We start from the raw sequence: 12,336 nt of genomic DNA, 5'->3' as shown, positions 1-12,336 counted from the left end.
GTCCCCTTTTTTTTATCAGACCAAAAAACAAACTAGACAGAAATGACAATATTTCTGATATTTTTAGATGGGACATTCTGTCCAAAAAGTGCCATTAAACAAGGTCACTGCAGGCCTCAACAAGTTTAATTTAAGAACTTTTTAAGACCATTATAAATGCATTTGTTTTCATATCATACTGGCAAAGAAATTGTAGAATGACTTATATGTGACTAATGTTTAGCTGTAATTTCCAGAGCACATCCGCTACTAATGTTGGTGTAGATCTACTTGTCTGGTGTTTGCAGTTGTTTTAGTGCAGTGTGTTGTGCTGAACTTTATTAATGCTCCCGATGTGAATACAGAACAACATTGAGTGATAGCAGGCGTTTGCTGGTGGATTTATGTTGTTCTGAAATCCCGTGCAACTCTAATGCCTTAAAGTTCCTAATTTGAGTCATTTCTTGAAGAAGGTGCAGCAGGCTTCAAATTAGTTATTTTCAACAGACTTCAATCAAACATAAAATGCACTGATCTCAAGTCAGAATTGAACTTACCCATATTAGATGAAAGTAATGTTAACAGAAACTATTTTTGACTTACTAGTTTTAGAAGTACTTTTTTTAATGAGCCCACACACCACATCAGGGCACACTAGCTAACCTCCGATAAATTCTGACTGGGCTGTACAGTTCAAATTAGTGGTTACTGGTTCCATGCTGGTTTTGTTTTGTAGCTGATACAGTGTAATAAAAAAAAGATGTCTTGGAAATTAGACTCAACAATCAACTATCTAATTGACCTGTGATTGGCCAAAGTCTCCTATCATAGACCAAATTTTCTGAAGCCTGAAAACGTAACCAAGAGGAGAAGCAAAAGTCTACTTGTCTCTCAGATCACATGATTTATTTTAAACTTATTATTATGGAAACTTTTTTGATGCCAAAATAAATAATAATATAAAATATATAAATAATATAAACTGCCTACCCCAGCTTTAAATTAGCATACAGACTCCAGCAAGATGGACAAAAATGGTACCTTTGAACTGTTAATAGTAAAAATGTTGTTTTTGAGTGCTTTGATCTTGAGAGCTACAGTATCGTGGGTATATGACAAAGCTGCAGAAGTTGAACTAATTCCTCTGGCAGAGACACCCTCCTTCAGAGTATTCAAAAAAATGGACATTTGATTTAGCTGCCATGATAGTGTGTGTCCTGCTCAGGCTGGCAGGCCCAGAGCTGCTGGACTCTGAATTCACCACAGTGCCTCCAAGCAGCAGCGATGATACAACATGTAGCTTTGTGAGGTGTAATGTTGGATGCAGGAGCTATCTGTGAGCAGTATAAGAGGGGGCTGAGGAAGTCCTGGCTAAAATGTGTGCTGCATATAAATAACCTGTTCTTGACAGTTGGAATAAGTTGCCTGGAAATGTTCTGATTTTCCCTGTAGCACTAAAAGCTCTCCAGACACCTGCGGGTCGCCATCATCTCTCTGATTAACGAATGAATGAACGTACAAATGTGTGAATCACACTTTAAACGTAACTCCCAAGGAGGATTATTTGTCCATATTTAGAAACACTGTTACATAATTAAATTCACAACCTTTCCAATCCATCTATCTTTTGCCAAGAGAAGAAAAAAAGATAAAGGTAAAGGAACAGCGGGGAACCACTAAAGAACTTTTAATGACAATATTGGAGTTGATGGGAAGCGTACTAGTACTGAAACTATTAGTTGCATGAGTTTCTTAGCAATATTCAGTGTATTGTCTACACAAGATGTCAGTCAGCATTCCCCTAGTTGGGAGGAGCAGAGGGGAGTATCAGCACAAAGGCTAAGCTACTAACTGCTTTGGTTGGGGTCACCAGCAAAACACAATTTATCCTCTTAAAAATGGTAACCAACTGAAAAAAAAAGACAATATCAGTTTAAATGTACACTATATTTGGAATATTTTTACCACTTCACATTGCTGCCAGACAGCTGTTTCTGACAGGAATATAAACCAAATATCGATCTCTCTCCAAACCAACCAAACTTCATGGGCAAAATCAGTAATCTTAACTTGCAGAACACAGGAGCTACTGGTCTTCCACTGCCTTGACTGGTTAGTTGTTTACGTTATTGTAAATAGTAGGATAGTTCAGGTGCACGGAAGTCACACAATGACACGGACAAACTAGCAGATTGAGGAAGTGGTATTCCAGCATCTCCTGTGTTCTCTGTGGTAAAATTGCTGATTTCGCCTATGGAGTTTGGCTGGTTTTGAGAGAGTGATATTTGGCTTATACAATGCTGGTTTCCTTGTCAGACAAGGCTGTTTGAGGTCAAGGTAAAGTGGTAAAAATACTCTAAATATTGCATACACTTAAACTGATAATGATTTTTAGGTGGACCCTGTTTAACGGCTAAAATACATTTGCAGCAGTTCATTGCTTAGCTGTATGTGTGCTGGTACTCCTCTCTCCACAATATCCTGTAGGTAATACACTGCCTCCAAGTACCTCATACAACCCTGCGTCAAATAATCTGAACTGTCCCTTTATAGACATCTCATTGGGCTCTGAAAATCTAATTATGAGCATTTTAACACACTTTTGACACACAGACTGGACAATTAATTGAAAGAATAATCTTCAGATGAATCAATCAATAAAAATAATCATTAGTTGTGGCTCCAAATAGCACCAACACAACTGGCTACACACTGAAATTGGAATTTCCTTTACATTTAAGTGACCCATCAATCACCAGCAAGTGTTTCAAAAATGTTGGTTGTAATTTTGTTTCATGGGCCCTCTCATCCATTTTTGTAAATGAAAATCTTGAGTGCTTTTGAAAAATTCACTGAACTACGGCTAAAAGCTTTGTTTAATGGCAGAAGAGAGAAGTTATTAAATGCTTCGACTCTTTCAAAGATGTGATGGAAAACATCACTATATCTGTGCAGAAGCACCTTTGTTTAAACAGATTAATCTCTGTGTAAAGACACCAGCCAGGTGCAGCCGATCACCCAGCCTCCATATTAATGCTGCCTGCCATCCAACTCAAGAGAAAGTTGCTTACCATGGTAGTGTCACTTTGACCCCCTTAACAACCTCAAACACACACACACACATATATATATACACACAGAGCTATCAGCCTAATGGAAAAGTAAAAGGGCTGCTCTGGTTGACTGGAGCAAAGCAAACACAGAGAGACAGATAGGACAAGACAAGAGACAGGTGGAATACACGCAGGACGTTCACACACACTCAAACACACATACACACGCAAAGCAAATCCAGAGGGGTAATAGAGGCAGTGTACTGTGCACACAACCACCCACGCAGAGCACTTTACACATACACACAGCAGGATACACTGGCCTACATGAACACCAACACACACCCAAATACACACCGTTAGCTCAAGCTGGATGTTCCCCCAACACAAAAAAGTGACTGTGCTCAGTCTCTCTCTCTCTCTCTCTCTCTCTCTCTCACACACACACACACACAGGATATAGATGTGTGTACAATGGCAGCATGTCTTCCTCCACATATGCACACCTGGAAGAAATTGAACTTAGATTTCATGCATGACATACTGTTGCATGTACAGGCCTGGTATATCATGAATGGAATCCATGCCTCCACATACACATAGTCAACCAGGTACTACTACTAATGAGGTTTACAGTGTCCTGTAGTGTGACCATAAAGGCACACAAGGTAAAGGTAAAAAAAGTAAAGGTAAAGAAATTAATTACCCACAGTTGCCAGTTTATTAGGCACACCTAGACAAAACTAATTCAGTCGTACAATAAAACCTCCCTCCATCAAGGTTATAATGCTCAGTTTTCATTTAATAATACTAATACTAATAAGGGTGCGTGGGTCAATAAAACATCAGAAAAATTGTGACATTTTTCCTATCACAAATTCAGTTTACTATCTTTAAAGACGGATATTAAAAACCAGTGCAAAACAAGTACCAGTTCCTGGGGCAGTTCTGGGACAAACGATACTGCTGCTATTGGTATTTATTACACAGTCTTGTTAAATACTCAATTCTGATTGGTCAATTACAGCATTCTAAGCAGGCTGTTGCTATGAATAGCAGATCATTGCTATGTATGCAGTTTTGATCACAGACTCTGAAGGAGCTATAAAATATTTTTTAATTAATGTTTTGTATCATTTTGCAGATTTTTTTTTTAAGTAAGAAGCTATGTTATATGCAGGATAATGTACAGTTCGCGTCAGGGACTGGCATCTCCCTGTCAGGGTTTATTTCACAATGACCAGCTCACTGTACATTAAACCTCCTTACTAATGTAACACTGTAATGTTACATAAACAGCTGACAGGGCAAAACATTTAAAAGTGTGGGCTCACTTTACTGAATTTGATGAAAATGTAGTGCAACAACAATTTAAGTTAATTATGCAAAAAGTACAAATAAAATAACTGTTGAATCTTTTCATCCCTAACTATTATCAATAAAAGTACAAGAAGCAAAGTCTCACATTTGAGAAGTTTGAACCACCAAATATTTGGCATTTTTTGCCTGAGAAATTACTTAAATGATTATCGCATTTTCTGTCAATCAAATCCAGTTCAAACTGGGGTCCGGGGGCCACCAGGGGTCCTTGAGTGGGTTGTAGGGGTCCCCAGCAAAAGGAAGTTGGAACAACAAGGGAAAAAATAGGGTTGGCTGTTTTATTGAAAGTAACTGATGGAACTGATTTATTATCATCAAATCAAATAAAAAATAAAAAAACACAAACAAACCAAAAAAAAAAAAAAAAAAAACTCAGAGTACCTCTCAAACTTGAATCTCAAACTTTTTTAACACAAGCTGAACATTATAAATAAAGGTGGAAGAAAATATAAATACAGTTGAGTACTGTCATATTATGTTTTGTGATTCTGCATTGATTCTCAAAACACAGTATCATGACATTGTGACATATGCAAAGATTTGTGGCGGTGGTTCATTATGCAGTGTGTTTAAACCCAAGCCACTAGATAGCAGTGTTGTTTTCTATCTTAACTGTTCTGATTGCATGAAAAGGAAACTTATTAAGTCAGACTTTATGTATATGGTAGTGTTTTCTTTATGCAGAGACAGTTTTCCTGAACTTAGAATAAAAGTAGCAATATAGCACCTTGCTTACAGTATTGCAATATATTGAATCATAACCCCTGTATTGTGATATGTATTATATTGCCAGATACTTGCCAATACACAGTCCTATCAGGTAGTATCAATGAGAGTATTGATAAGTATCTTATCGATAAGCAACATCAGTAATTTCTGACAATAAAATCCTAAACAATACTCATCCCTATCCATCATCAAAAAATGGAATATCAGCAAATTCTAACATCTGAGAAGTTGGAAGCATCAGATGTTTGAGTTATTTTTGCTCAAGAAATAAGTTAAATGATAAACACATTTTCTGGCAATGGACTGACTGTTTTAGGTCTAGTTTGTAATATTTGGTCCACACTTTTGAAAATGAATGGGTCGGGCAAAATATCAGAAAAACAAAGCTGGATCTCTAGCACACAAGCTTTAACACAAGCTGGACATTATAAGAGGGTTTACTGAAGGGGAGTTGCATTCATTTAAGCTTAGTGTACCTGAAAATCTGATAGTATATCACATAAAAGCAGGGACATGAGCAGACAGATAATCTGGTATCACAGCAGCACTCAGGTTAAAGTGAATCTAGGTTGTTCCCACAGTAGAAAAAAATGAACTAATGTTTAAAGCCGCCCTTTGAGAAAAAAAATCACATCCCGACAGACCGTCAGCATGTAGTATCAGTGCTTTAACCCGGCGTTAATCTGCACACTTCCTGATCTCTGTTCATTTCTCGGAGCAGCAGCAGCAGCAGCAGCAGCGGCTTGTGCTGACGTGCTCTATAGGCTAAACCCCCTCCACCACCACCTCCACCCCCGGCCCTGTGAGCCAGGCCAGCAGCCTAATATTAATAACAACCACTCTGCTTGCTTTCACCTTTATCTTGCTCCCACTTTAGCCGGTTAAAGTGGTTAACGTGCTGCCCGGTGTGGACGTGCTCCGCTCCCACTGCCACGGGAAGGCAATCACCGGCACAGCGGGAGGTGTGTGCACGCCGCCCGGCCAGCCCTGCTACCCTGCTGCCCTTGTCCACACTCATCTCCACCAAAATCAATGCCTGCCCACTGATACTAGCAGGCCCTTTATCACATTCCTCTCAGCATCGGTGCAGCCGCTAAACACAGCCCCCAAAAAGAGGCACGGCAGCGCCAAATCACACCGCTCCATCTTCGCTTTGTCCTGGAGGAAAACATCCACACGGACACCGAGTAGGACCGTGTAACGTTAGCCGAAAAAAGCAGAAGAGGAACGGAAACCCTACCTTTCGACTCAGCGCTGTCCCCGAGTAGAAATAGTAGGCTATCCCCAGCACCCACAGCACGGCAAAACATAACATTATCCTCGATTTCCTCCGCATGGCTGCCTCGTTTTTCCTCCTCCGGTCTGTCGGTGGGTTTCGTGGCTCTGCTCGGCTCTGCTCCGGTCTGTCTGTCGGCGGTTCGTCCCGGTCTGCTGTGTCCGTGCGGGGCGCTTCGCCGTGCGGCTTCGGCAGACTTCGTCAGTCGGTCAGGGGGAGCGGAGGGAGCAGGAAGCAGCCAGCCAACATCAGCGGGGTGAGAGGGCAAAGGCTAGCCGACTCTAATCCAATCAAACACCGGCTCGGACAGCCCTGGAGGAGGGCCGGGGCTGGCAGGCAGCGAGTCGAGCCGAGCCGTGCGTTTCCCGGTGCTGAAGCCGAGTGAAGGGGGTGGGGACGGTTCTCTGTAGGAAATGATTGTTGTAAAATTTCAGTTATGTGGCTCTGGGTGCTGAGAGAGAGGATCTGTCATGATTTCACTGTCTGTGTGCTGAGGAGCTGCAGTGCCCTGAGGGGACGCTAGGGGCGCCAGAGACACTTTGAACCGAGTTAAATCAAAAGAGAAAACAAAAGACTTATCTGTTTTTAAATAAAAACTCACTTACAAACAAAAAAACTTTCTCTTTGTCATCTGGTTCTGAGCAATTTTAATAATAATAGAGACACAAGCTGAAAGAACTATCAGATTTGTCTTATGTTTCGTTTCCATTCCTTCCTTCCGTCATTCCTTCCTTGGACACTTAATTCCTTCCCTCCTTTCTTCTTTCCTTTTTGTCTTCCTTCTTTCCTTCCCCTTTCTCTCCTTCCTTGCCTGCTTCCTACCTCCGTTTGTTCCTTCCATCCCTCATTATTTCCTTCGTTCCACTCTTCTGCCATTTGTTCCTTCTTTCCTCCCTTCCTTCCTTCATTCCTTCCTTTTGCACAGTCTTTTAGACTTTTAACTGTCTGACTTAATTTCATTTTTTTCCCCTATTTATTAAACTAAGTTTCAAATATATTTTTAAATAGAAACTGATGGTAGCAGATAGAGACATAACAAACAAACATTTTAATTGCATTGATAGCCTGTTTATTTCTGCATATTACAATAAAGCCTTTGAATCCTTCCTTCACTCCTCCTCTGTCCTAACTCTTGGTCCCCAAAAGAAACTTATTATGGTGAAAATAGGCCTGTATTTTCACTGAAAGGTGATTAAATCCATAAAGAACAATCCAACAAAGAAAAAGCATCCCCTTATACATTTATTTTTCTTCTTAAAACGATCTAATTCCTACCCAGAACAATTTGAGCCAAAACATCGATACATATTTATATCTACATCAAGAACCAAATATGAACAAGCAAACATGAAAAACTATTAACCATTTGATAATCAAATCATTCTTTAAATAATTTGCAGTCAGTTTTGGGAGATTTGCAGCTTTTTCTTGTGTTGTGGGACGGACAAATGGCCAAAAGGTTCATGTAGTAGCTGTTCTGGACTTTTTGATCATATCCAAATCATATACTCGACAGACGGGAGTCATGGGATTTTAACTGTTTAGATTTTCATGTTTCTAAGCGCTTCAAGGATTTCTCATGTGTGTGGGCTTAAAGGTTGAGATTGTAGGTTCACTCAGAAAAAATTAGTTGACAAAACAGTCTCACCTCAAGGTTCATTTAGTATCTCCTGGTTTTAGACTTAAGACAAAACAACAGATTGATGACATCAGGAAACTGTGATGAGTATTTTTCACTGTCTACGCGAACAATCAAGAAAATAATCAGCAGAATAATAAATGACATTGACCTTTAGTTGAAACCTCAAGTAGAGAATCAAACCAAACTAAACCAAACAGCTACAGCCGTACAACAATCTTAATAAGCTCCTCAATGACTGCAGCAACACTTCCTGTACAGTAACCAAAAGTAGGTTTTGGTCTGTTTTTTGCTGAGTCTCAGCATGTCAGCTGCACAACTGAAACTTAAATGTAGATTTGTGCATGTCTGTGACTTTGTATGACAGACAAGAACTTACTGGTGCAGTAGAAACGTCTCTAAAACAACAGGCTACATGTGACAGGACAGATCTCCAATAAAACCACTAAAGGGAAAGGTCACTTCAAGTTAAAAAATAACATCCAGAAGGTGTTTGCAGAGGTCATAGTGCAAATTGCAGTGAATGTTTTGAAACTAGTACTTTGGTTCTTCTTGATCCTATTGTAAATCTATATATCTGTATTTGCACCATATTTGTTACTAAGGGACATGTCCTGACCTCGTCATGCTCCATTTATGGAATACATGATTATGATAAAGTTTATATTCATGAGAAAGAAAACAATACAGTTTATGAGAGGGTTTTTCATTATTATGAGGAAGAGAACACATAAAAATGAAAGTAACTTAAGGAGGTAGGTTACAGGTTTTCTTTATAGCCACTGGAAATATGGTTTCATAACACCAACTATTCATTAATAAATATGCAACAATCAATCAATTTTTTTTTTTTTTTTTTGGGGGGGGGGGGTATTATTAAGTACTATTTATAAAACTCTGCTTCAACAGAGCTGTGTGGGTGTGGTTTGATCAGATTTGATAGACACTTGCATGGCAACATGAGCAAACAACCCCTCATTCATCATTCACAATGCTACTAAATAATAATTGATGTAGGAAATGACTGACATTACCTTTTTCTCTTGTTCTCCAAACTAGAGACAAAACAAAATAGAGAAAATGCCTCATATCAAATAAACACAACTGGTCTGAATTTGTCAGAAAATTGTCTGTCAGTGTAGGGACCCCATTGATCCGCAGAAACTCTTGATACAAAGAAAATGTAGCGGTGTCAACCAAAATTGTAGCTGATGGATCACTTTTAAAAATCTTTAAACGTAAGTGAGACATTTTGGAGAAAGTCAGCCTGACATTGTCGATCCATGAAAGCACAGTTCAAATAGATGTTTCTGTGGTCCGTGGCACTCACATCAACTCTCTGCGCAGCTGAAACACCTTTGGCTAAACTAAAAGGTCTAGTTCATGTTCGCCGTGGTTCAATCTGCCTCTGACATTTTCAGATTTAATGGTGACAAAATGTGATTCTGACTGGAGAGCAAAATGCCTTGCAGTCCAAGTAAAAATGCTATCAATACACACTTTGTGCTGTGCCTCCAAAGAGTGTCCCAGTAGACACACACACACACACACACACACACACACACACACACACACACACACACACACACATTTATTCATCCCTGCTGTGGTGGTGGTGAAGAGAGACTCGGTCTGTTTATGTTACCTACAGTAGAGAGATGGATGGATGGATGGATGGAAGTCAAACCGAAGCTAGAGAGAGAAGTGGAGGAGTAAGAAGCAGAGAAACAGACGTTGTGCAAATTTAGCAGCAGCACAGAGGTAAAAGAGGTTTTTATCTTTTGCCCTTTGCCTTGGACGTCCCGAATAACCGTTATGAGGGTCTCAAATTACCCCTGAAGAGGGTCAGTTTGGCTTTCAAGGCCTCTTCCAGAAATAGAGAGGAGAGGAAACAAGCCTGTCTCTTGGCTGTGAATTCATCAGCCATCTTAACTTCTGCAGTACTGCGAAGAGAAACTCTAAATTTTTGTTTTAATAGTCCTTTAATGATTAAGACCAAGAATAAATCAAGACAAATATTGCAATAATGACTGAATAGATGATTCCTGATGGAGGTATTGCTTTACAGTCTTCTGACTCTCAAATGTCCCATTGCCCATTGAAGTGTCATTTTTCTATATTCTCCTTTATACATTTTTTATCAGCTATGTCTAAAAGGAGTTGCACTGTTATTACTAAAAATGTGAAGCTTACGCACAAGTTCGTTTTTCTTTAAATGAGAAGAAAACTGCAAAGTACACTCCTTTCAGGAAAAAGAAACCTGATCACACGGTCTATGACTAAACCTGTGATGAAGTGACACTGGGAACCTTGAAGTGGACCAACCAGAATAGGTGTTTCATCATTACTTGGACAGAATGGGTTGTGTAAAACTTGTCTGACTGGAAGAACTGCTGCCAAAAAGCAAGGAGTTTTTCTTTCGTGGGCTTCGCCGACTAGTCAGGTCAGTTGAATTGTTGGTTGGCTCTTGGCACATAGACATGGATGGTAAGATTTTTAGCTAGCATCACCAGATTCACAACAGTCCGTTTGTAATAAGTTTATCCCTGTGTATTTAGAGATAGTCTCATGGTATTAAATGGATATTGCACAGTTTGAAGTGAACTTCTTTACCTTTATACACAAGTATATAATGCAATTGATGTAACTGAGTACACAGGTATTAAAGGGACAGTTCAGCCATAAGTTCAGCCAAAGGAACTACTTTCTTTACACCATAGAAGGAGTTTTCCATGTGTTTTTTGTCTCTTTGAGCACCTCAAGCCGAGTGCCATTTAGTTCCATCTTTCTGAAGGAAGGCAGACATCTTTGTGGCTGATACTTCCAAAACTCCACAACTCACACCAAAACTATCAAGATGGATAAACATCACTACAGGCCAGAGGAAAAATATGTATATTTGATATTAGATTGAACTGTCCCTTTAAATCATTCACAAAATGTCACACATCACTGGAAGATATGCGAGCACTACTGCTGTGTATGCATCTCACACTGTGGCACAGAGAAATGCACAAACATTTTTTTTAACATTAAACACTGTTTTACATTATTAGGTCAGTGAAGAGCATGCTGCTTTTTGCTAAACCTGGTGATTAATCCTTAAAACATGCCTCCATTTTTTGCAGAAAGTGGCACAGACGTAAAGCGAAGGGTTAACTACAAAGACCTCTCCTGTTCAGTCCTCTCACCTCAGACCTGCGGGGTTTTTAAGGAACAAACAGGGTGCCGATGAGTCAGAACAAAAGTGTGTAAAATTTCTGGAAACTGCTGCAGACGAGCGAGGAAGATGCGTTCAATTTTCTGTCTGAACTGTTAACTAAATGCCTCATTTGTGAAGCTTTTACTGAGGCAAAAGGCTCTTTGAGGGACCAAGGTTTTATAAACAATTTTCCATTTTCACCAGCTTTGCTTTGATACTCCTGTTTCTTAAAATTAGCATTTTTTTTTCCCATTTTTCCAACATTTACATAAACCTTGAAGTAAAACCCAGTCACCTGTGAAAGGAGAGTTTTCAGCTAGTCTGATCAAGCCACTTATTACCAAAATATAGTCTATATTGTACCAGCAGGCATAGTGGAGAGCCCTTTTTATTCATTTGAATATTTTCTGCTACATTTTATTAATCTGACAGCTACATCTACTAATTACGCTGAAGGAAAAACAATTTTCAATAAAGGTCCCAAAACCTTTTAATATGTAAATGAATCAGCTCTAACTGCACTGAGCATTAAAAAAAATCACTGAAATACTAAATAAACAAGTTAAATGTGGACTTTATTTTAAGTACCTTCACTACATCAAAGCCACAGATCAATATTTTAGTTTGTTAAACACAGTAGTAATGCATTTTTCCTTTTTTTTTTAGCATTAATGTTTTCGACCAATGTCAGTGTAAACCATCAGTTTAAAGCATGAAAGTCCTGATCTGTTACTTACTGCCAGCCTTTGCATCTAAACCTCAGTCAATCCATTGAAAGTAAAATAAAACAGCTGTCAGTTCAGTTTATCTGCACATAAAGCAGCCAGCTGTTGGGGGTGACATTTTCTACAGGGGGTGTTGCACATTCACACGTTTACAGTAGGTTTTATACACCTTCATTAGTAAACAGTAGAACTTTCTACTCATGACACAAACGCTTTCAATAACTGTACTTGACCTAAAGGTTTGTGTTGTTTTTTTAATAAACCACATACTGTAAATCCAAAAAGTTACAGCAGACATTTTCTGCCCTGCTGCAATAACTAAAGCACAAAAGACCCACAGAAACATTAGAGTG

The 12,336-nt window shown here is 39.2% G+C and overlaps 1 protein-coding gene across 2 annotated transcripts in view; it reads right to left on the bottom strand.

Annotated features, from left to right (window-relative positions):
- The window catches only part of galnt2 (UDP-N-acetyl-alpha-D-galactosamine:polypeptide N-acetylgalactosaminyltransferase 2), a 77,271-nt gene extending 70,359 nt beyond the window's left edge, over positions 1-6,912 (bottom strand). The window contains exon 1 of one of the 2 annotated variants that reach the window (XM_084719059.1): positions 6,382-6,912. In XM_084719059.1, coding sequence (XP_084575185.1) covers positions 6,382-6,477 — 96 coding nt within the window. In that variant the 5' untranslated portion in view covers positions 6,478-6,912. The remainder of the gene's footprint in view (positions 1-6,381) is intronic. The other variant, XM_084719067.1, reaches the window with a different exon arrangement.
- Positions 6,913-12,336: the final 5,424 nt, after the last annotated feature.

The sequence above is a fragment of the Lutjanus erythropterus genome, chromosome 1 (assembly GCF_056507025.1).
Source record: "Lutjanus erythropterus isolate fLutEry1 chromosome 1, fLutEry1.hap2, whole genome shotgun sequence".
NCBI lineage: Eukaryota > Metazoa > Chordata > Actinopteri > Lutjaniformes > Lutjanidae > Lutjanus > Lutjanus erythropterus.
Note: the sequence above shows the minus strand (reverse complement) of the source record. Positions and strands in the feature narration are given on the sequence as shown.